We start from the raw sequence: 24,599 nt of genomic DNA on the forward strand, positions 1-24,599 counted from the left end.
AAAGGATGAGCAGGAAACACGTTTGCTGGTTAGTGGATAATAAATATTAGATGTGAACTGATTAGTAACCATCTCATTTCATCCTTTTTCACTTTAACACAGTTTGCAAGTTGCTCTACTTTTCTGCGTTTGTTTGCTTTCATTTCTAGGGTGTGATGTCACCTTTGACCCTTCAGAGACAACAAAGCCTCACTCCCTGCATCACAGACAGAGAGCCGCTGCCGGACTCTTCCAGCGATAAGGAGCCCGGGTCACCCAGGGTTGCTGGTGCAACGCCGCCTCTGAGCCGCGTCACTGAGAGGGGAGGCTCGTTCAGAGACAGGCAGCCAGGTCCGTCTGAAAGACACAGAAAAATATCAAAACAACAGCTGGAGAGCTCAAATTTGATCTATTTTTTTCTTAGCAGAAATAAATAAATAAAGGCTCTAATCCTCCCTAAGAAGCAGTTATAGATTTCATTTCTAGAATTCAGATGTGGTTTTGTGCTTTGCAGCTGCCGGACCGAGGCAGCCGCAGCGGAGCAACTCCGTCGCCCCGCCTCACCGCGTGTCCGACTGCCTTCGCCATGGCAACAGCAGCGACGCGCGGGCGGTGCGGGCGGTGTGTCTGCTGATGGGCGGGGCGGCGGCCTCCTCCGCGTTGGGCTACCTCAGCTCCTGCGCCCCCAGCTCCTGCTCCCCGTCCTCGCCGCTGGCCAGCGGGGCCCCGGATGTGGCGCCGGGCTCCGGGGCCTTCGCCGACCTCCCCGCCGGCGGCTCCTTCCACGCCTGCGGCCAGGACGTCGACTCCCCGCATTTCAACACCTTCGACTTCGAAGGAGACGCCGACTTTGACGCATTTGACTGCGGAGGATTTGCCTTTTGAAAGGAACTGTGCACACTGCAAAAACAAGCAGGTTGTTTTTATCTAGTTTCTAGTGGAAATATGTGAGTACACGTAAAATAAGACAAAACTAACTTGCAAGTTGCTTTTCAGCAAATTCAGCAGCTTGTTTTAGATAAATGATTATTTCAGGTTATTTCACTAAAATATCTTCCTTTAAAGTTGAACTATTTTTAATCTGAAACCAATCTCCTAAAGATTTACCTGTAAGTTAGTTTTGTCTTATTTCACGAGTACAAAAACATTTGCAGTAAAAAGTCGACAAAAACGGATGTTAACATTTTGTTCTTCACTGCAAAAACACAAAATCTTAGAAGTGACTTTTTGCAAGCTTTAAGCGTTTTAAGTCAATAATTTCTTAATATTGATTTTTTAAAAAGTACAAATACACCTGACTGATTATTTAATTTCTAACATTTTTCCCACATTATCAGTGAAATAATCTGTAACGGGCTGGGTTGAGGTTGCTAGGTAACAGCGCAGTAACTTTTTCATCAGAAACAAGCCGTTACATTTTTCTTAAACGTTACCTGTTCAACGCTTTTGTCTTATTTCAAATGTAATAAGACATTTCCACTAGAAACTAGACATACATATTTTGCAGTGCAGAATCTCTTTACCGGTGTTCTTTAGTTATAAAAGGTTCCTTAGTTATAAAAGTTGTTGCTCATGAATTATTAAGTCATCTGTGCATCTTGATGCATGAATTAATGAAGGCGTTCTTCCTGGCCTCATGCCCACACTTCCAAGGTGAATAATTGATCACCTTGACTCCTCTGAACACAAGCTGTGTGTGTTGTTTCACAGGATGGCCTGACACTAACTGCACTGCAAAAACTCAAAAGCCTACCAATTATTTCTGGTGGAGTTTCCAGTTCAAATATCTTAGTACACATGAAATAAGACGAAACTAACTTACAAGAAACTTTTCAGTAAGATAAAGGAGCTTGTTGTAAGTAAATAATTCCTTAATATTGATTTTTTTAAAAATCAGTTCTAGTTTCTCTGGCAGACTAATACGTGAATGACGTGGAAAAAATATTTTATTATAAGTGAAATAGTACGCCAGTGAAACTGGAACTTTTTTCCATCAACAATAAGAAATTATTTACTTAAAAAAAACTCCTATATTTTGTTTTATTTCCTGTGTAGTAAGACATTTACTCTACTAACTCAATCAAAAATACTTGGTAATATTTTGTATTTTTGCAGTGTGGGATCATTTTATCTCACACTTCTGTTCTTTTTCCTCGTTTTCTTGTAACTGCGCAAACGTCCCACTGTGTTTAATGTCATCTATAGACTTGCCTTTTCACCTGATCTGAGAAGAAGAGCCTTTTCCTACAGTTGGCACAGAGATTTACGACTGATTGTTAAAGAACTGTAAATAAACCCTGCAGTGACTCCGTGGCTTTTACTCCAGTTCAACGTTTGCTCTGTTTGCGTCGGATCAGAGCAAACAGCGGTTCAGGAATCGGAGCGGCGATGATGCTGCAGATTTACACATAAAGAGTTTTATCTAAATGAACCATAACATTTTTCTTAGCGATGTACAATTCGTGGTGCTTGTCATAACTAGTAACTCATCCGAACTGTTGAGCATGGTGGTAGAGGAGTGATGATGGGGGCTTTTTGCAGCAAAGGCAGCTTTCAGTCACTCATCAGCTTCACTGTGAAAACAGGCTGGACTTTCCTGGGGTTGCTGGGTAGTGCTGCAGAAGATTAATCCACTACTATCGTCTCTTTTTCAATTCCAGAACAACGAAGGTATTTTTTTAAATCATACATATGTAAGATTTCCCTTCTTTTCAATTCAAATGCAAACATGAAACTATATTTAAATTTATTTTTTTAACACTTCAGGATTAATAATCTTCAACTCTTAACACTGAAAAATCATAAGTGACTTTATAAAGGTCATTCATGAAGAGACTAAACAGAAAATGGCCGAGCGTAGAGCCTTGTGGGACGCCCCCAGATATATCTTCACTGCAAAAACACAGAATCTTACCAAGTCATTTTTGTCTGGTATCTTGTGTGTATTAAGAAATTGTTTGCTTAAAACAAGCTCCCGTTTCTTCTTGAAAAGTTACTTGTAAATTACTTTTTTTATTTGTATAAACGAGACCAAAATATTTGGTAGAATTTTGTGTTTTTGCAGTGTAGTGTTGGTTCCAAACCAGGTTCTTTTCAAATCTACCATCCACACTTGGAAAGAAACCAACATTCCCTCAGTTTTAGCTCACCATAAACTTTATTGTAGCATTTTTTTCTGGTTCAAAACTCAACAAAAATCTACTCAAATGTCATAATTTGTGACAAAAAAAAAACTTCTGTTTACTGAGGTTTTTGAGCGCGTTTGTCTAGGCAAAAGTGACGAACAGCTTTTCACTGATAATTAGGTGAAAGTACACTCTGTCGGATCACGTGGGCCTCACCGCTCCCTGTTAAATATAAACAACGCATCAGACAGGAAAACCAATCGGTCTGATCGAGAGAGACACCTGCTAACCACAGAGAGAGTTATGGAGTTTTACGCAACCCTGCTTCTGGCAGGGCTGATCGGTCTGCTTTGGTTCGTCTCTGTTAAAAACAACCAGAAGTACCGTCTCCCCCCGGGACCCAATCCGCTGCCGCTCATAGGAAACCTGCTGCAAATAAACAAGAATGCACCTTTTGAAAGCTTCCTGGAGGTGAGTTGGTGAGTCACAGAAGTGAATGGAGTGATTTATTAAAAAAATGGAGTTCATGACATTCTTTGATTAAATACATTTCTCTTAAGAGTAACCAGTAATTATTTACTTAAACCAAGCCCTAGATCTTTCAGAAAAGTTTCTGTGAAGTACTTTTCTGGTTATTTCAAGTCAACTAAAATGTTTTCACAGCAAAGAAGACCAAAAAGACTTGGTAAGATTTTGTGTATTTGCAGCTAACTGTGGTTTAAACATGACTTTTTGTAACCAAACACATTTTGCACATAGGTTTTGTGTATTCATTGAATTTGTGATTTAAACTGTCCTTTAAAACTAATTTATTTCAACAAATACTTTAAAACATTGATTTAGTAGCACAAATTACGTTGGTACACTGCAAAACACTTGAATTAATAAAAAATATATACCTTTCAATTAACTTTTCATCCAGATAGGAGTTCATTTGAAGTCCGTAAGCCTTAAATATTCATTTAAAGAGTACAAGTTTCACTGGCAGATTATTTAACTCACTACATCACGTTTTTCCATGTTCTAAGTCGAATAATCTGAGTGAAACTAGAACCTTTTCATCAATATTAAGGAATTATTTACTTGAAACAAGCTACTGTACCTTTCTGAAAAGTTACTTGTAAGTTAATTTTGTCTTATTTCAAGTGTACTCAGATATTTGCCCTGGAAATTAAGACCAAAAATACTTGGTAAGATTTGGTTTCTTAAAGAAATTCGCAGTTTCTGTTGACGTCTGCGCAAGTAGATGCCCTGAAGAAGGAGAACATTTTAATTAAAGAGCCGGACATGATGCTCCTGCTCCAGCGAATGTGATTATTAACTCAATTTAGCTTGCAAACATACCCAACGATATAGGCTTGAAGCGGCAGTACGTTAGCAAGGGCGCTAATAGTGGAGCTAACACCATAATTTGTTAACATTCGGAGCGTCCGAAAACTACCCGGTTTCTGAAAATTAGTAAACTAATTTACAATCTACAGGTGTGTATACGTATATATATACTAATACCTGAAGAAGGGGAGTATTTTGGTAGAAGACCCGGACACGGTGCTTCAGCGATTATGGAGGAAGTTCCGGTGCTCTTCACTATAGCTAGCGCTAGCTCCCCCTGGTGGTTGAATCTGACCACTGCTTCATCCAAACCAGACTAGTCAGCTTTTGAAATAACCACGTTTCAACCAATCACACACAAATGTCAATTAGTTTTCCTGTTTAAATAATCTTCTGTTTTAACATTCAGTTCAGTAAAACCTACGGTCCTGTGATGACCTTTAACCTGGGCTGGCAGCGGGTCGTCGTTCTGGTCGGATATGACACGGTGAAGGAAGCTTTGGTGGACCAAGCAGACGACTTCATAGGCCGAGCGCCGCTGGCATTTTTGTACAAAGTCACCAGAGGATACGGTAACCACCGACATCCACTGCTGTCGCAAAAACCAATTAATCAATCAATGGCAGCTAAAAATGAGCGCCATAATTTATACCAAGTATTTTTGTCTCGTTTCTTGTGAAAATATCTTAGTACACTTCAGATAAAACAAAACTAACATATAAGTAACTTTCCAGCAAAATATTGAAGTTTGCCTGGATGCCTGCTTCTGTTTGACAGGAATTGGGATCAGCAACGGGAACCGCTGGCGTCAGCTGCGGCGCTTCACTCTGTCGACTCTACGAGACTTTGGGATGGGAAGGAAACGGATGGAGGAGTGGATCCAGGAGGAGAGCAAACACCTGAGGGCTCGCATACGCAGTTTCAAAGGTAAGGCATCGACTTTTTGAAATGAGGGCTAAAAGGTTTATTTACACATTTTCTAATTTAAATCTTCCTACTTCACTACAAGAAACACAATCTTACCATGTGGTTTTGGTTTAGCTCCTCGTGAAAATATCTTAGTATAATTAAAATAAGACTATTTAACTTTCAAGTAGATTTTCAGCAAGATATAGAAGCTTCTCTGAGTCAATAATTTCTTCATATTGATAAGAAGTATTAGTCACTGGCAGGTTTTTTTTTTTTCAATTAAAAGATGGGTGTCAAGGTAAAGGTTAATAAAAACTTTTTCTAGCAAATTTTCAACTCAAAAGGTTACTGTTCAAGCAGTTAAAAAGTAAGCAAATGTTTTAGCTTTTTGCAAGCCTTTGTAAATCAAGTCTGTTGTGTTGCTGTTTCTGCCTCCAGGAGAACCTTTTGACCCCACTGTCCTTCTGAGCCGCACCGTGTCAAACATCGTCTGCTGCCTGGTGTTCGGCCAGCGCTTCAGATATGAAGACAAGCAGTTTCTGAAGCTTCTCGGCGTCATTTCCAGATTCATCAAGTTCAACAGCAGCCCTTTGGGTATGGTAAGTGGGAGGCGGCCCAAAAACAAAAAACACAAAAACACTTCACAAAAACAAAATCTTACCAAGTTGCTTTGGTCTACCTTCTAGAGAAAATATCTATGAAATAAGACAAAACTAAACTACAGAAGATTGTTTGGAGGAAATATTTCCTTAGTTTGGATGAAAAAGTTCTAGTTTTAGATAATTTAACTTATAATAAGACATTTTTCCTTGTTATAAGTGGAATAATCAGTGCCAGCCCAGTTCTAGTGAAACTAGAACTGGGTTGCTAGGAGCATTCTTAGGAGCACTAGACTATTCCACCAAGTGTTTTCTAATTGTTGCTGCCACTAGTCTGGAGGTGCATAGGAGGAGTGATCTCTCTCAGGCTAAAATTAATCACTCGACGTTAGGAATGGATGTGGAAGTTAAAGCACAACGTTGTTCCACAAAGAATTGGTTTTACTATGTTCTGGGAAACAAAGATGCAGCTTTTTCTTCCACAGATGTACAACATCTTTCCGTGGGCCATGGAGCAGCTTCCTGGCCAGCATCACACCGTCTTCGCCAAGGTTGAAGAGATCCGAGATTTTGTGGAGATGAAGATCCAGGAGCACAAAAAGACAGTGGATCCCAGCTCACCAAGAGATTTCATCGACTGCTTCCTCATCCGAGCTCATCAGGTTGGGGAAATTATCAAGATTACTTGATCTTATTAAATAAAATCAGCAAAAGAATGAACATACAGATTGTCTTTCCTGCAGTATATTATTATGAGCCTGGCGGGCTGCCAAGTTTTACTTACCACCCCCACCAGTTTAAACCTGTTTTGTTGAATTATTTTAGTTTTTTTTTATACACCAGTAACAAAAGCTGCATTTCCATTGACCTTATAATTGTGCAAATTGGGATTATTAAAATAAATTTGCCTACTGAAAACATGCAAATTAAAAAGAAAAGCAACAAAACACGTTTTTGGATATAAAGTTTTGGTGCTCAGATGAGATTGTTATAGATTATTATTATTAAATAGATTATTCAGCATACAGTTGTGTTTTTTCAAAATTAGCAGAATATCAACAAAGTTTTACAAACATTTGTAATAGAACTAAACAACAACATAGATGGTTTATAGTTTTTTGGGTGAAACGGTTAGAAGCACATTGGCCACATTAGTCAGTATGTGAACACAGGGAGATGGAGGTCAAGTGTCTTTTTGTTTTCTTTTCTTAACTGCTGCTGGCAATTATCAGTCTAATTGCTGTAATGTTAGCAATTACAGCGAATAAAGTGACATGTCCACAAGGATTGAAAAATACATCATATTGACCTAAATTTAAATTGGACAAAACAACTGAAGTGCATGAGATTTAGATTTATTTTGTCTCGTAGTCATATTTTCACATTTCTTGCCAAATTTAAACAGTTTAACTCAAAACCACGATGGGATGACTGCTCTTACACTGCAAAAACACAAAACGTCAGAAATGCTGGTGTAGTTTCTAGTACAAATATCTTAGTATAAAGTACAAATACCTTAGTATATAAAAACTTACAAGTAACTGGCTGATTATTTCAATCATAATATGGGAAAAATTTATTGTCATAAGTGAAATAATTTGCCAGTAGAACGAGTACTTCTTCATGAAAATGAGGATTTATTGACTTAAAACAAGCTCCTGCATTTAGCTGAAAAGTTACTTATAAGTTAGTTTTCTCTTATTTCAAGTGTACCGAGATATTTTCACTAGAAACTATACCAAAGTTTCTTGGTAAGAATTTGTATTTTTGCGGTGTACCTGGTTGAGCAGGTTTCCTGGTGGAAACAATGAAATATTTTGACATTAATATGAAAAAACTCTTTTTTTTCTCTCAGGAAAAAGACAATCCCTCCACTGAGTTCCACTATGACAACCTGTTTGCTACTGTGCTGAATTTGTTCGTAGCAGGAACAGAAACCACCAGCTCCACCATCAGATACGCTCTCAGTGTGCTGATCAAACACAAGAACATCCAGGGTCTGTAGATAAACACAGTTTGTTGCTGAGACAATAAACGGTATTGTGAAGACTTAAACAGGCGTCCATTTTGCATCGTCTTGCCCAGAGAAAATGCAGGAGGAGATTGACTCTGTGATTGGACGGGAGCGATGCCCCAACATGGAGGATCGGAAATCGCTGCCGTTCTCGGACGCCGTCATCCATGAAATTCAGCGTTTCCTGGACCTCGTCCCCTTCAGTCTCCCTCACTTTGCTCTGGAAGACATCTCATTCAGGGGTTACACGATTCCTGAGGTACTGCTTTGAAAACGTCACGGTTTTTCCTCAGTAAATGTGTTTGTAAAGAGTCTTTAGTAGGTAAAGGATAGCAGAGAACTGAAAATTGTACTCAAGTAGGAGTATTTCACCATATTTTTTACCCTATCTAGTTTATTTAGTAGGTAAAAGTATGAAGTAACTGTCCAAGAAATTAAAGTAGAAAAGTATTTGGTAAAAAGGCAATTCAAGTACTGATCAAAACATTGACCATTTAATTTTTAAACATTACCTAACAGATCAAAATCTAAATTTTTGTGGAAATATTAGTATTTTAAGAGTAACACTTGAGGGTTCAGAAACAAGCGCTAAACATTTTCAAAGTTAGCAAATTAGTGCTAAATAAAAACTGCTATAGGTTTGTCATATCATCAAGGATTCGTTTAGTTGTGGTTTGTTCATGACTTATGTTCCCTCCATACAAAAGAAGGTCTGCTGCACAACCATGACAGATTCTGGTTGTACTGTTGTTGAATATTGCTTCTCCTGTTGTGTCTTTATAGGGAACGTTCATTATCCCGCTGCTGCACTCCGTTCTTAAAGACGAGAAGCAATGGACGACTCCATATTCCTTCAACCCTCAGCATTTTCTAGACCAGAATGGCAACTTTAAGAAAAACTCAGCATTCCTCCCTTTTTCTGCAGGTAAATATAAAATATTAAACATTTCATATCATCAAATGGTTGCTTTTGGTGGAAAATTTTATTATCTGGTAATAAATTCACTGTAACCTAAAATCTGAAGGCATATAATGTAATAATTAAGGAATAGTGAATAAACAAGTTGACATTTCCTTACATATTTGGTATAATTGTATGTAGATTTGCGGCTCTTTGGGAGGGGTCATGCATGGAGAAGATTCTGGATTAAACATTCAGTTAGCATGCACTATAACATGACTTAATGCTTCCATTTTGTGTCCTCAGGGAAAAGAGCCTGTGTGGGCGAGTCTCTGGCTCGGATGGAGCTTTTTATCTTCATAGTGACTCTCCTGCAGGACTTCACCTTTACCTGCCCTGAAGGCCCCGACAGCATCAACCTCAACCCGGAGTACAGCAGCTTCGCCAACCTGCCTCGTTCTCACAAAATCATCGCGACGCCGCGATGAAAGGGGACATTTCAGTTCAACTCCAATGATGCTAACTCTCCCTCATGGACCGAGATGCTCATCTCGTGATGGCCGCGCCTTCACTTAAGCCACGCCCCCCGGTCCGTTTACTTTTCTGAAATAAAAATAATATGATCATAATCTCGTTTCTCTCCTTTCCTCGGGTGACAAAATGTCCGGTTTGTAATTCTTCCTCACATAAGTCTTTGGTTAAAAAGACTCAGTTTGGAAACGTCGCTTCTTCTTTCACTTCCTGTTTACAGGCTAGATTAGGGTCACGTGACAACAGTGTTTACGTAACGCAGCGTCTTAAAGGGACACGAGCCTGACGTTAGTCAACGCAGACAAAAATGATGTTTTTATTTTTATTTTTTTAAACACCGAAAATACGATAGATGTCATATATTAATAAGAATAAAAACAGCTTTAGATTACTGCACAAAAACTCCTAATGAAGACCTCAAATTGGGAGAATTAACTTTTGCTTACAATTTGCTTTGTTTACATAATAGTTTTACCAAGCCTGAAATAATTATATATCTATCTCTCTCGCTCTCTCTCTCTCTCTCTCTCTCTCTCTCTCTCTATTTATATATATATATATATATATATATATATATATATATATATATATATATATATATATATATATATATATAGAGGATAAGATCCACCCGCGGTGGGTGAGAAGGGAATTTTATATATATATATATATATATATATATAATAATAAAATAATTAATTCCCTTCTCACCCACGGCGGGTGGTTCTTATCCTCTGAGCTCGGGTCCTCTACCAGAGGCCTGGGAGCTTGAGGGTTCTGCGCAGTATCTTGGCTGTGCCAAGGACTGCACATTTCTGGACTGAGATGTCTGATGTTGTTCCTGGGATCTGTTGTAGCCACTGCTCCAGTTTGGGGGTTACTGCCCCGAGGGCCCCGATGACCACAGGCACCACTGTGGTCTTCACCTTCCAGGCCCTCTCCAGTTCCTCCCTGAGGCCCTGGTATTTCTCTAGTTTCTCGTGCTCCTTTTTCCTGATGTTGCAATCACTTGGTATTGCTACATCTACCACAACGGCTTTCCTCTGATGTTTATCCACTACGACAATGTCTGGTTGGTTCGCCATTACCATTTTGTCTGTCTGGATCTGGAAGTCCCACAGGATCTTAGCTCTGGTGTTCTCCACCACCTTTGGGGGTGTTTCCCACTTTGATCTTGGGGTTTCCAGTCCATATTCTGCACAGATGTTTCTGTACACTATGCCTGCCACTTGGTTATGTCGCTCCATGTACGCTTTCCCTGCCAGTATCTTGCACCCTGCTGTGATGTGCTGGACTGTCTCAGGGGCCTCCTTGCACAACCTACACCTTGGGTCTTGTCTGGTGTGGTAGATCTGGGCCTCTATTGCTCTGGTGTTTAGGGCCTGTTCCTGGGCTGCCAGGATGAGGGCCTCTGTGCTGTCCTTGAGTCCAGCTTTTTCCAGCCATTGGTAGGATTTACTGATATCAGCCACTTGGATTATTTGCTGGTGGTACATCCCATGTAGGGGTTTGTCCTCCCATGATGGTATCTCTGGCACCTCAACCTCCGTTCCCTGTTGTCTGAGACATTCACTGAGCACATTGTCTGTTGAGGCTTTGTCCCTGATGTATTTATGAATCTTAGTTGTTTCGTCCTGGACAGTGGTTCTCACACTCACTAGTCCTCTGCCTCCTTCCTTGCGGCTCGTGTACAGTCTCAGGGTGCTGGATTTGGGATGGAACCCTCCATGTATTGTTAGTAGCTTTCTGGTCTTAATATCTGTGGCTTTTATCTCCTCCTTTGGCCAGCTAATTATTCCAGCAGGGTATCTGATTACTGGCAAGGCATAGCTGTTTATCGCACGGATTTTGTTCTTGCCATTGAGCTGGCTTCTCAGGACTTGCCTTATTCGTTGGAGGTATTTAGCTGTGGCTCCTTTCCTTGTGACCTCATCGAGGTTGCCATTTGCTTGTGGTATACCTAGGTACTTGTAACTGTCCTCTATGTCTGCTATTGTTCCTTCTGGGAGTGAGACCCCTTCTGTGTGGATGACCTTCCCCCTCTTTGTGACCAGCCGACCACATTTCTCTAGTCCGAATGACATCCCAATGTCAGTGCTGTAGATCCTGGTGGTGTGGATCAGTGAGTCGATGTCTCGCTCACACTTGGCGTACAGCTTGATGTCATCCATGTAGAGTAGGTGACTGATATTGGCCCCATTTTTGAGTCTGTATCCGTAGCCAGTCTTGTTGATAACTTGGCTGAGGGGGTTCAGGCCTATGCAGAACAGTAGCGGGGACAGAGCATCTCCTTGGTATATGCCACATTTGATGGACACTTGTGCAAGTGGTTTGCAGTTGGCTTCAAGGGTGGTTTTCCACAGCCTCATCGAGTTTGCAATGAAGGCTCTCAGAGTCCTGTTGATGTTATACATCTCTAAGCATTCAATGATCCAAGTATGCGGCATTGAGTCATAGGCTTTCTTGTAATCAATCCAAGCCATGCACAGGTTGGTGTGTCGGGTTTTGCAGTCTCGGGCAACTGTGCGGTCTACGAGGAGTTGGTGTTTGGCTCCTCTGCTATTTACACCGATACCCTTCTGTGCCGTGCTCATGTGTTTATCCATGTGTTTGCTTATCTTGGCCGCTATGATGCCTGACATGAGCTTCCAGGTTGTGGAGAGGCAGGTTATTGGTCGGTAGTTGGGTGGGACTGGACCCTTTGATGGATCCTTCTGGATTAGGATTGTCCGCCCTTCAGTTAACCATTCAGGGTGAGTCCCACTTTGTAGCAGCTGGTTCATTTGGGCTGCCATTCGCTCATGGAGAGCAGTGAGTTTCTTTAGCCAGTAGGCATGGATCATGTCAGGCCCTGGTGCTGTCCAGTTTTTCATACCTGAGACTCTTTCTTGGACATCTGTCACAGTGATGGTTACCGGGGCTTGCTCAGGGAGGTTGCTGTGGTCTCTCGTAGAGAGATCAGCCACTGTGCATTGCTGTTGTGGGACGCCTCCCTTTCCCATATGCCTTTCCAGTATTGTTCCGTCTCCAGCCTTGGTGGGTCTGCTCTGTTGTTATTGTTACCCTGCCATTGAGAGTACACCTTAGCTGGTTGAGTGGAGAAGAGCCGGTTAATCCTTCTGGATTCATTCTCCCTTGTGTATCTCTTTAGGCGGCTGGCCAAGGCTTGGAGCCTCTGTTTGGCAGTCTCGAGTGCTTCAGGTATGGGCATCTGCCTGTACTTTCTGAGTACTGGTCTTTTCATTGCACCCTTGTGGAGCTCTGACAGTTGGCTCACTTCCCTCCTTGTTACCTTGATTTTAGCCTCTAACCGTCTTTTCCATGGTGGGTATTGGGTCTCATGGTTGCTCTTATAGCCAAGTATCTCAAGGATCACTGATGCTGAGTTGTAGATCAGCTCATTGGTTTCTGTTATGGTGTTGGTAGGGATCGTTCTCAATGCTGCATTCACATTCTCAATGAGACTTTCAGATGGTACTTCACTCAGCAGTTGTAATTGGCGCCGGGGAGGCCTGGTTGTCATTCGGGTCATGATTCTCTCTCTCAGGTCAGCAGCTGTCTCGTTCAGCTCTGTTTCGCTCATTGGGGCCGTGTATCCCCTCACTGGGTGGGGACTTGTAGTTAAGTCCCCACAGTCCTGACATCCGGGTTCCTCCCTTTTGCCGTAGCATTTGTGTTGTATCTCGTCAATCTCAAGTTGTGATAGCAGTTGCCGTTTGCGGATGTTGGAACACTGAGCTACTAGTTGTTTAGCGCTTAGTGTTGACTGGGGATGTCGAAGTAACCATTCCTTCCCCAGTCTTTGCATGTAACCTCTCTCACTAGGGTTACTTGAGTAGTAGCATTCCAACAGATCCACATTTTCATCTCTCGCCCATTTCCGTCTTGTTCCAGTAGCCCATTTGTCATCAAGGTGCTCTGGTTCCCCAACACCTGACGCAGACCTTGTTTGGCCGGGCGACGTCTGAGCCGGCATGTTATGCAACTTAGTATCTCTCATGGTATGAGGTAGGCAGTAGCTTGAAGGGTCTTGCCTAAGGACCCAGACTGGATTCGAATCCAGTCTATATATATATATATATATATATATATATATATATATATATATATATATATATATATATATATATATATATATATATATATATATATATCAATCACTGTTGTCACGTGACCCTAATATTTTTTTTACTTAACATTTGTAAGGTATTTGAAGCTACTAGACCAAAAATGCCAGGTAATACTTTGTGTTTTGAAGTGAAAATGGGTTTTTCCAGGTGAACGTGCGCTGTGCTAAAGGTGAGTCACGTGGTTCCAGTGTGCAAAACAAAAACAGCCGCTCTGCTTTAACCCACCCAGACAGAGGCGGTGCAGAGCAACATGGAATTTTCTGCAACTTTTCTCCTGCCGGTGCTGGTCTTAGCTCTGCTCTGGTTCTGCTCTGGTAAAACCAGGCAGAAGTACCGTTTGCCTCCTGGACCCAGTCCGCTGCCTGTCATAGGAAACCTGCTGCAGATGGAAAAGGCGGCGCCGTTCAAAAGCTTCCTGGAGGTGAGTTTGGGATTGAAGTTAATCAGCAGGTTGCGCACCTGATCCACAGTTGCAACAACAACATAAAAATATTCTGTTGGGAGTTTAATTTGATGGACTGGTGTCGTATGATCAGAGTTAGGACATTCCCATAGGTTTCCGTAGACAGAATGGAATGCGGGAACCACGCAAACAGATTCACAAACTGCAGCAGTTGGACTGAAAATTGGACACATTGCACTTAACAGCAACATAAAAATGTCAATAATGTGCAGGAAAGGACTTGAACAATCATCTTATTCTAGTTTGTGGATAGAAAGGAGATTAATGTTGGAGGAATGTGGGAAAGAAATGACATTTAATTTTATAAGTATTTCACAGGAAGATTCGGATGATAAAATTATCCACATTTTAATTATTTTTTTACAAACCCTAGCGTATCAGTAGGCGGCTGGTGGTAATGCAACGTTTCTCCCCAAACGCCAAAACAAATCAAGAAAAAGAAGGAGACCTGCAACAGCATTGAACACGGTTCATTCTCTGTGCTATAGGTCCAAGTGAAGATTTCAGTATTGTGAGAAAACGTCAGAAACGTGAGATTAAAATGTCATCGAAAACACACATAACACACTGGGAAAATACAAAAAGCATTCTGATAATAAATAATGAGTTTCATAGTAGAAGTTGCCAGTAACAGAGGTCAGCGCTAGAGGACAAGGGACAAGGACAAGTCTTAACAGCTATAAAGTCAACATAAGAGTGTATCATTTATATTTAGTTTTTCATTCAGTTCAGTAAAACCTACGGTCCTGTGATGACCTTTAACCTGGGCTGGCAGCGGGTCGTCGTTCTGGTCGGATACGACGCAGTGAAGGAAGCTTTGGTGGACCAAGCAGACGACTTCACAGGCCGAGCGCCGGTGCCGATTCTGCACAGAGCCACCGGAGGATACGGTAACTGCTTCAAACATAATCTTAAATTGCTTGTCGAGACTCCCGGAGCATTTTGCTGCAGTTGAACATTTCTGTTTGACAGGAATTGGGATCAGCAATGGGAACCGCTGGCGTCAGCTGCGGCGCTTCACTCTGTCGACTCTACGAGACTTTGGGATGGGAAAGAAAGGGATGGAGGAGTGGATCCAGGAGGAGAGCAAACACCTGAGGGCTCGCATGTACACCTACAGAGGTCTTTATTGATCATGTTGATTAAACAAATTATCAAGAATATCACCAAAAATACATATTACACACTGCAGAAACACAAAATCTTTCCAAGCACTACCAAGTGTCTTAATACGCCTGAAATAAGTTTCAAATAACTTTTTAACATGATATCGGAGCTTGTTTTAAGTTAATAATTTCCTAATATTCATGAAAAAGTTTTAGTTCTACTAGAATGTTACACTGCGCCGTTACCTATCAACCCGTTTCTAGTTCCACTGGCAAATTTATAACATGGAAAAATGTCTTGTTATATGTGAAATAATTTATCCATGGAACAACAAAATCAAGAGATTTAAAGTCAGAACTCTGAGGAAAAAAATGATAATTCTAAAATTAAAAATGTTTTTCTCAGAAAAAAAAGTGAAAATTGTGGGCTTAAAATCTGAAATATTATCAATCAGAATTATGACTGAGAATAAAGTTACATTCCTGAAATTAAGCCAAAAAGGCACAATTCTGAGATTAGAAGTCTTATTTTGGAGGAAAAGTCACAATTGTCGGATTAAATTCAAGAATTCTGAGAACAAATGTCGAATTCTGAAATTAAAAGTCAACATTCTGAGAAAAAATGCATAAATTAAAACAGCTAAATTACATTTGAGAAAAATATTGTAATTTGGGATTAAACGTCAGAATTCTGAAAAAAAATGTTGTAGTTCTGAAATTAAATCTTATTTTGAGAAAAAAGTCAGAATTATGGGGTTGAACTTCAGAATTCTGAGGAAATGTTTTTCTGAGACTAAAAGTTTAAAATCTCAAATGAAATGGCAGAATTTTGGGGAAAAAAGTCAACAGTTTGGGATTAAAGCCTGAAATCTGAGGAAAGACTGTCAGAATTTTTACTTTTTGCAAATCCCGTAATTTTCTGTCACTGCAAAACAAAACAACTATAAAAAAACTGATAAAACTGATTACAGAAAGGAATGTTGGAAATCACTTGAAACAAAAAGATATTGTTTGGCAATGTTTTATTTTCACTTCCAGGTGAATCTTTCGACCCGACCATCTTGCTGAGCCGCACAGTGTCCAACGTGGTCTCCTGCCTGGTGTTCGGACGGCGCTTCAGCTACGAAGACAAGCAGTTTGTGAATCTACTGGCTGTCATAACGATGATCGTCAGGTTCAACAGCAGCCCTGAGGCCTTGGTAAGAGCTGGCGCCTCCGTAAAGTCGGCATTTAATTCCTGAAAGTCTGGACTAGAGTCAGAATTTTGGGATTAAATCCCAGACAAAAATATTCAGAATTTTGGATTCAATTTTTTCATTTTGAGGGATAAGTCATAATTCTTTCATTAAAACTCAGCATTCTTATTGGAAAAGTCAAAATTTTGTGATTAAAAGGCAGATTTATAAGAATAAATATTTAGACGAATCCTTTAATCCTTTCTAATCCCATTATTCCCCCTTTTTTTTCTCAGAAAGCTGATTTCTGATCTGAGAACTCAAACTTTATACCAACCTTCAGTCCCAGAAGATAGAGAAAAATTCTGGGATTAATTGTCAGAATCTGAAAGGAATTTGAGAATTTTGAGATAAAATCTAATTATCAGGATAAAAAGTTAGAAATTTGAGGTTAACAGTCAGCACTGTGAGAAAAATAATCTGAATTGTGAGAAAAAGGTCAGAACTTTAGGATTAAAATCTGACATCTGAGAAAAAAGTTAGAATTTTGAAATGAAACAGTCTGAGATTAAAAGTCAAAGTTATGGGATTATAGGAAAAAGTTAAAATTATGAGATTAAAATGTCTGAATCCAGAGAAAAAAGCTTGATTTCTTAGATTAAATATCAGCATTCTGTTACTGAAAGTCAAAATCCACTAACCACAACTACTAATTTTATTCTGCTAAACTTTCCTGTTTATGATGCGTTGTGGATTAAATCTGCTCCCTCAGATGTACAACATCTTCCCGTGGCTCATGGAGCGACTTCCTGGCAAGCAGCACGTCGTTTTTGAAAAGATCGAGGAGATCCGAGACTTTGTCAAGACGAAGATCCAAGAACACAGAGACACACTGGATCCCAGCGATCCCAGAGACTTCATCGACTGCTTCCTCATCCGAGGTCATGAGGTCGGGAAGACCGGGAAGATTTCCTGTTTCTATAAACCAAATCAACCAACAGCAACATAGAAAATTTACTTCTGACGTTTATTTCCTTCCAAACGTCTTTGTGTATTAAACCTGAAATATTACCGTTATTCTCAAACGACTTTGTGCTCTTAATATTATTAATTTATTCTCATGCTATTATGACTTTGAAGTCATTCTTGAAATATTGACACAGTTTTAAGGTTGTGACTTTGTCCTAAATTTTTACTTTATTCTCATATTGTTTATTCTTTTATTACTTTATTTTTGTAGAATTATTACTTTCTTCTTGTATAATTTTGACTTTATTCTCAAAATAAAGTCATAATTTGAAGGATGGGATGGGTTTTAACACGCACTACTCACCTTGTTGTCTTGAGAAAACGATCAGAAAATTAATTAATCTTGAGAAAACTATTAAAATAGGCAGCTATGAGTTATATTCGATTTCATAGAGGTTTCCAGTATTGGTGGATTTTAGCCATTTGCTGCTAAAAGCTCATATTTTGTGCAAAAGGTGTCTTCTTTGTGAATCCGTAACATTCTGGATCTACTTTTCCGTCCAGGAGAAAGAAAATCCCTCCACAGAGTTCCACTACGACAACTTGGTGGCGACTGTGATGGATCTGTTCCTGGCGGGAACAGAAACCACCAGCTCCACCATCAGACACGCTCTGAGTGTGCTGATCAAACACAGACACATTCAGGGTAAACGAGACTTTACCAACTAAATATCAGGACTTTATTATTGATTGTTTTGATTTCACAATCAAAATATTAGCAATTTATTGCAAAAGCTGGTTGAAAGTGAGTAATTCTTTAATATTGATGAAAAGGTGCTACTGGTAGATTATTTATGTTATCAGTGAAACAATTTGGCAGAGGCAGGAGGATTTGGTTGCTAGGAGACGCACCGCGTTTTGCTTGGGTTGCTAGGTAACGACAACGTTAGGGAAATTAGAGGAAGTCGAACTTTATCAATACTGATGAATTATGGACTGAAAAACAAGCTCCTGAAAAGTTATTACAAGTTGGTTTTCTCTTAAGACGTTTTCACTGGAAACTGGACCGAAAACACGATTTTTGACAGTGTGCCGGTTTTTCTTTCGTCTTCTCCAGAGAAAATGCAGGAGGAGATTGACTCTGTGATTGGACGGGAGCGATGCCCCAACATGGAGGATCGGAAATCGCTACCGTTCTCGGACGCCGTCATCCATGAAATTCAGCGTTTCCTGGACATCGTCCCCTTCAGTCTCCCTCACTACACACTGCAGGACGTCTCGTTCAGGGGTTACACCATCCCAAAGGTCAGCCAAAGGTCAGCAGTTAGCGCCGGTCCTTGGGTGTAACTCTGTGTGCCGCTGTTCCCCTGCAGGACACTGTGATTGTGCCGTTGCTGCACTCTGTGCTTAAAGAGGAACAGCAATGGGCGACTCCGCATACTTTCAACCCGCAGCACTTTCTGGACCAGAACGGGAACTTTAAGAAAAACCCAGCATTCCTGCCCTTTTCTGCAGGTAAATATGTCACCTCAAAACTACAGGAGTAAATATAACAAATAACGTCAGGAAATTATGCCGATAAATTAATAAAATTACAATAAAATTGAACGAGAATAAAGTCAAATAAGAGGGTAAAGTTGTAATAATTTTATAACAAAATAATCTGAGAATAAAGTCATGATATTACCATAATAAAGTCGTTCTAATACAAGAATAAAGTCTAAGTAATCCGAAAATAAATTCGAAACATTCAGAGATTAAATTCTTGTGAGAATGAAGTCGTAATATTTGGAGAATAAAGTTATTTTATTACGAGAATCAAGTCGGAATAATACGGGGAAAAAAAGCATATTATAATAAAATGGGAATAAAGTCAAAATAATGAGCATATCATAAACGACTGAACGCATAATTTAATGTTTGATTTTAACATTCAGTTAGCATGCACTATAACATGACTTAATGCTTCCATTTTGCGTCCTCAGGGAAAAGAGCCTGTGTGGGCGAGTCTCTGGCTCGGATGGAGCTTTTTATCTTCATAGTGACTCTCCTGCAGGACTTCACCTTTACTTGCCCTGAAGGCCCCGACAGCATCAACCTCAACCCGGAGTACAGCAGCTTCGCCAACCTGCCTCGTTCTCACAAAATCATCGCGACGCCGCGATGAAAGGGGACATTTCAGTTCAACTCCAATAATAATTACAATTTAACTGCATTTACTTCACTAATATCTTGATCCAACTAACACGACTGAAACAATGAAGATTTCGCAAAAAAAAAAAAAAAATACACCAGCTCTTTCTTTCCATAAAAATGTTTTAGCAAAACAAAAAGCAAACTGGCTTGAATCTTTCCGGACGTGGATTCAAGCTGTGTGAAGTGTGGTTTGGGCCCAGCCACTCTCAGTCTTATGTTTTGGACCTATTCTTCCTTATCTCAGTTTTGGAAATCTGTTTTTGACTCACTTTCTGTAATTACTTCAGCCACAATACAGCGCTCTCCACTCGCTGCTTTATTTGTGGTCCTCCCCAAAAACCAGTTACTGTCACCCCATCATGCTGACCTTGTGGCCTTCCTTACGCTACTGACTAGACGTATCATTCTGATGCATTGAAAGAATCCTCTCCCACTCACACATTCTCATTGGATAAAAGATGCACTTTCTTTCATGAAACTGGAAAAAATTTAGGCATACTGTCAAAGGCTCTGAAATCACGTTTTCAAGAAGCTGGTCACCATTTTTGGACCATATTATGTCTTTGTCACTTGATGTGACCCCATGAGTGGTGCTCCCCCTGACGTCCCACTTTTATTGACATGTACCCTTTAACTAAGTCTTATAACAATTTTAGTAGCACAGACTACATTAAGCCATTTAGGTGCCCCGTTTTAGTTGTTTTCTGTCTAATTTATAGTTTATTTACTTTCTGTTACCTCTGTTTGTTTATTTTTTAGTTATCTACTTTCTATCCAAGTACTTATGGAAATGATTGGTGGGTTCTGTTTATGTGCTTTGTTTTATTCTTGGTTCTTGTCATGTATTAGTTTATGCTTATTCTCCAAAGTACTGTCTCAAGTGTGACTTGAATGTCTATGCATGTTGCTCATTGTTATGTGGAAAATCTAATAAAAAAATGTTTTAGGCAAACAAATAAATAAATTAGTTTGATGATGCTGAAAAAAGATGTTATGATTACTACATATTTTTTATGCCTAGTTGTAAATATTGATGCTTTTTTGTTACACAATTGTTGGGTTAAATATTAAAAATAAAGAGTTTATACTGAGATTATGTGCCATAATTATCATTTTTGTAAAGTAATTTTCATAAAATAAAACCAAGGAAGTTAATACTTCTAAGGAACCCCGAACCACCTCAAAAACACAACATCAAATTTTAAAATCTGTCTGTTGATCATCCTGCTGCCGTTGGGCTGGAGGCTATGGCGTGCTATTAGCACCAAATTAATATGTTTGTGCTTCCAGCGGTGGCTACTTCCTTGTTGCAGGAAGCTAACTCCTTTCTATTTATGGTGTTCACAATTGAAAAGGTAGAAGGAAACAAACACACACAGTACAACACATTCATTCTATTAGCTGAGAGGTTGCCAGGTGACAAACAGGCAGTTCCATGTTTCATAAGCGAGCAGAGTCCGAGCAGACCTGATAGAGAAACACAAATCGACGTGTTTTCAAGTACAACTTTTTTTTTAAACACATGCGCACTTAGTTTCAAAGAACGTAGCAACAACTAGTGATGAGACAGTCATTCATCCAGCCGTCTTTTTGAGTTAAAAAATGTTTAAAGTTGACAATAAATTTGAAAATAACACTTGATAATGATGTGTTATTGGAAGATTAATACCCAAACACCAACTATGAGGTCTTAAAAAATGCAAACATTTAAAAAAGACTTAAATATGTAAGCAACAGTTAGCCTGGCGGGTGCACAAGTAAAGCCTGGAGGCCCGTCAGGCTTATAATACACTGGGGGAAACCCTGAAATAAAATCACCTTTTTAAATCCACAGCACTGTTAGCATATCTGCCTTAGCATTTGCTACAGAGCATGCTCAGTACCCCAGTTGCCATGGTGCAGACACTAAGGCTTCTATGCCAAGCGGAATGAATTTATCTTTGATGCAATTCGAAGGGCGATTGGTGATGTCACAGTGATGTCACAGTGTTGGTGACATCACCAACTCCAAGAAAACAGTAGAATAGACCAGTTGCTAACTGTTTGCAATCTATAGACACAGAATCCATTATCGGAGTTCACGTCAGAGACACAGACATGGCTGATTTATCCTGGATTGAGAACTTCGCAAACTCTTGTCGCTCTATTGGTAGAAAAATTGCAAAACGCTACAGAAAAAAACAACACTGGAGCCCTGATTATGCAAAGAAGAGAACTGTCGGAGACCTTCTTTGGAAGGTGATTGAGAAGGTTGCAGACATGCCAACACTGCATCATATCAGAGAAACCTTTGAGGTGGCCCACATTCAGCTTCTACGCCAAATTATGAAAGAAACTGGGAAACTAGAGCTGTCCCTTTTGATGGAAATGTCAGACGAGCTAAGCGAACGGATCTTCCAAAGCATCGCCAGAGATTCTTTCCACATTGCTAGCGAGTTGCATTTGTTCACGATACTTTTCTACCCAGAAGCATATCCAAGGATTGTGAAAGAATTCAAGTATCACCTAGAGAATCCCATTCTTCCAGAGCCTACAAAAACTGAGAGATTTCTCTCATCTGTAAGGACAGTGCTCACAAATGCTTTGTTTGACACTGAGAGCTTGTATTCAGATGAAAACTGCCTTGGCGAGACTCGAAGCATTGCTGCTAGAAGAAGAAAATCATTGATAGGGTACATAGAACTAATCAAGCATGGAACAGAAAAGGAACGTCGAAAAATGGTCAATATAGTTGTTTGGAAATTGATTTGTAAGGCCAGTTATAGATCTGCCACCCCGTACAAACTTAGACACACTGTACCAGTTTACCAACGGCTTTCTGTCGTCGTGTGGGAAGAACTACAGGACCTAGATTTTCTCATTTTCTACAAGATGGAGAAAAAACTCAGCAAAGACATCTTCCAACTTCTAACTGGAAACGAGGATATAGTAAGGGATAGACTTTTCCATCTCATGAGAATGGACCACCCAATTGTAGATTACAAGATTCTATGGTGTTTCAGAACAGTCTTCGCACATCCCAGAAAAGTGAATCTCCCGCAATCCTCTCTGACAACTTCTTGGAAAAACATCAAAAGCGCTATCCATACATTTTTCTGTCGTGGCATTAAAGTTCATCCAATCCCACAAACTCTGGAGCCTGTAGAAAATGAGGATGAAGGGGAAGGCGCAATTGAACCCCCATCTTCTCGCAGACAGTCTGCAGACGAAGATGATTTAGAGTCCCGTAAACAGTCTTTAGACGTAGAGGGTTTGGTTATTAGCAAAGACGTGTCCCCTTGTGATCTTGTTTCGGAAGAAGGTGAATCAGTCAAACCGGAAGACCAGGGTGCAACTGAACCACCAGTCAGTGAAGATGAAACTCCAGAGTTAATACGGAAGACAGACACAGAATTTTGACAGTCATCTATGACACCTGTGGAGTTTTTTACACAAACATCTGTAAAAAGCACAGTCTCCAAGATGTCCTACAAAGTGTATTCTGACCAAACCGGAGAGATGGCTTAGCACCATCCAGGTTTTATACAGGTGCCTCCTTACAATCTCGTTTCGGAAGATCAGAAACCAGAGAACCCTGAAAGCCAACAGCCAGTCCTGACAAATGTGAACCTCTGATCTGGTTTTGGAAGATCACCCAATCCTAATCCGCTGAATGGTGCTTCATTATGACGTTTGGCAAACATCTGCAAACATTCACTGAACATTCTGGACAACGTTCAGTTCAGTTGAATTTAAAGCTTTATTGTGGTGAAACTAAATTAGGAATGCATCTCAATGGGACCAGTTAAAACAAAGGGACGTTGTCTGAATATTCCTTGCCAGCTAAACCCAAAATCACAAATTCGGTTCCAATGATTACTCCAAATGGATGGATGGATGGACGGATGGATGGATGGTTAAAAAGTAGGGCCCCACAGTGGGGCATTTCTTCATTACACAATGTTTTGCTCCCTGTGCATGTGTGGGTTACCCCTGGAGTCAGGCTTCCCCGCAATATCCAAAATCTCAAATCTTAGTTCAATTGATTACTCTAAATTGCCCCAAATGGATGGTTGGTTAAAAAACAGGGCTGCACGGTGGGTCTTTCTGCATTAGATATGCATTTTGTCCGCTGTGCATGCGCGGGTTCAGTCTGGTGCTCCAGCTTCCCCCGCAGCCCAGCTAGCAAGTGAATGTTCAGACGACGTTCAGTGAACGTCAAACCAGGAGAACAGGAATGACAAAACATTTACCCATTGCGGAAAACAGTTTTTATGTGTTATAATTCTTAATGGCTGATATTTTCTATTTTTTTTAACCAAATTGTTATGTGTTTGTCTTGTTATAAATTGTGTGCTCTTCTAATGTTCTCGCAGTGTCTGTTGGACACTGTTACTACTACTTCCTGAGAGTTTACATATAATGTTTACTTTCTCTGGTCTCATTATTTTTCCAGACAGGACCAAAGTCTATGATTAACACTGCAAAAACACAGAATATTACCAATATTTTGGCCTGTTTTCTAGTGCAAATACCTTATTACACTTGAAATAAAGCAAAACCAAATCATAAGTCAGTTTTCAGCAAGAGATAGGAGCTTATTTTGAGTCAATAATTCCTTAATATTGATGAAAAAGTTCTTGTTTCTAGATGTTTCCCTCATAATCTGGAAAATGGAACTAGACTTGGTTGCCAGGTGACGAGTTGGGCTTGGCCGGGCTTGCTAGGTAACGGCGCAGTGGTACCAGTGGAACCTTTTCATCAAAATAAGGAATTACTGACTCAAAATAAGCTCCTACGACTTGCTGAAAAGTTACTTATCATTCAGTTCCGTCTTATTTCAAGTGTTCTGAGATATTTCCACTAGGAACCAGAGCACAATGTTTCTTTTATTTTTGCAGTGCGGTGTAACAGGCGGTCCACAGAGCGAGCGGCGTACCGGCGAGCTGCATGTGTAAGTTGATCGGTTCCAGGCCAGGTGATCCCGTGGAGCCGAGCGCCGCGCCGTCAGGCTGCTGCGGCCGCTTGTTCTGATCCCTGTGTCCGTGTCGGACGGCGGGGATCAATGAAGGCTTGTTAAAAATCCATCAACTTGCTCAGAGGATCAGCTGTCATGGCAGGTTTTATTTAACCTTCAGACTTCAACGGGTCAACAAGTTGGACATGGAGTTCACATCATCCTGTGCTGCTT

General features: G+C 40.3%; 3 protein-coding genes across 4 annotated transcripts; all 3 read left to right on the forward strand.

Annotated features, from left to right (window-relative positions):
• Window positions 1–604: 604 nt before the first annotated feature.
• LOC129358763 (cytochrome P450 2G1-like) lies at window positions 605–20,402 on the forward strand. Of its 2 annotated transcripts, none has more exons than XM_055027891.1 (9): window positions 605–895; window positions 14,711–14,873; window positions 14,956–15,105; window positions 16,128–16,288; window positions 17,037–17,213; window positions 17,798–17,939; window positions 18,351–18,538; window positions 18,607–18,748; window positions 19,219–20,402. In XM_055027891.1, exons 1-9 carry the CDS (start codon window positions 710–712, stop codon window positions 19,398–19,400), a joined length of 1,491 nt encoding a protein of 496 aa, XP_054883866.1. In that variant the 5' UTR covers window positions 605–709; the 3' UTR covers window positions 19,401–20,402. The 2 variants fall into 2 exon arrangements, with proteins under 2 accessions (XP_054883866.1, XP_054883867.1); XM_055027892.1 differs by lacking the exon at window positions 605–895 and adding an exon at window positions 13,727–13,941.
• On the forward strand, window positions 3,230–9,488 carry LOC129358764 (cytochrome P450 2G1-like). The gene is made up of 9 exons (XM_055027893.1): window positions 3,230–3,575; window positions 4,846–5,008; window positions 5,214–5,363; window positions 5,784–5,944; window positions 6,430–6,606; window positions 7,800–7,941; window positions 8,030–8,217; window positions 8,742–8,883; window positions 9,166–9,488. Exons 1-9 carry the CDS (start codon window positions 3,408–3,410, stop codon window positions 9,345–9,347), a joined length of 1,473 nt encoding a protein of 490 aa, XP_054883868.1. The 5' UTR covers window positions 3,230–3,407; the 3' UTR covers window positions 9,348–9,488.
• A 1,118-nt stretch (window positions 20,403–21,520) lies between the features above and the next one.
• On the forward strand, window positions 21,521–24,366 carry LOC129358875 (uncharacterized). The gene is made up of 2 exons (XM_055028103.1): window positions 21,521–22,357; window positions 24,310–24,366. Exons 1-2 carry the CDS (start codon window positions 21,527–21,529, stop codon window positions 24,364–24,366), a joined length of 888 nt encoding a protein of 295 aa, XP_054884078.1. The 5' UTR covers window positions 21,521–21,526.
• Window positions 24,367–24,599: the final 233 nt, after the last annotated feature.

This window comes from Poeciliopsis prolifica, unplaced genomic scaffold, assembly GCF_027474105.1.
Source record: "Poeciliopsis prolifica strain line A6 unplaced genomic scaffold, Auburn_PproV2 SCAFFOLD004, whole genome shotgun sequence".
Classification (NCBI taxonomy): domain Eukaryota; kingdom Metazoa; phylum Chordata; class Actinopteri; order Cyprinodontiformes; family Poeciliidae; genus Poeciliopsis; species Poeciliopsis prolifica.

Coding starts and splice junctions, on each gene's coding strand:
- LOC129358875 (XM_055028103.1), top strand. CDS start 21,527: ATGGCTGATTTATCCTGGATTGAGAACTTCGCAAACTCTTGTCGCTCT. Junction 22,358..24,309: donor TAACTGGAAACGAGGATATA/GTAAGGGATAGA, acceptor TTATTTTTGCAG/TGCGGTGTAACAGGCGGTCC.
- LOC129358764 (XM_055027893.1), top strand. CDS start 3,408: ATGGAGTTTTACGCAACCCTGCTTCTGGCAGGGCTGATCGGTCTGCTT. Junction 3,576..4,845: donor CTTTTGAAAGCTTCCTGGAG/GTGAGTTGGTGA, acceptor TTTAACATTCAG/TTCAGTAAAACCTACGGTCC. Junction 5,364..5,783: donor TCGCATACGCAGTTTCAAAG/GTAAGGCATCGA, acceptor TTCTGCCTCCAG/GAGAACCTTTTGACCCCACT.
- LOC129358763 (XM_055027891.1), top strand. CDS start 710: ATGTGGCGCCGGGCTCCGGGGCCTTCGCCGACCTCCCCGCCGGCGGCT. Junction 14,874..14,955: donor CAGAGCCACCGGAGGATACG/GTAACTGCTTCA, acceptor TCTGTTTGACAG/GAATTGGGATCAGCAATGGG. Junction 17,214..17,797: donor TCCTCATCCGAGGTCATGAG/GTCGGGAAGACC, acceptor TTTTCCGTCCAG/GAGAAAGAAAATCCCTCCAC.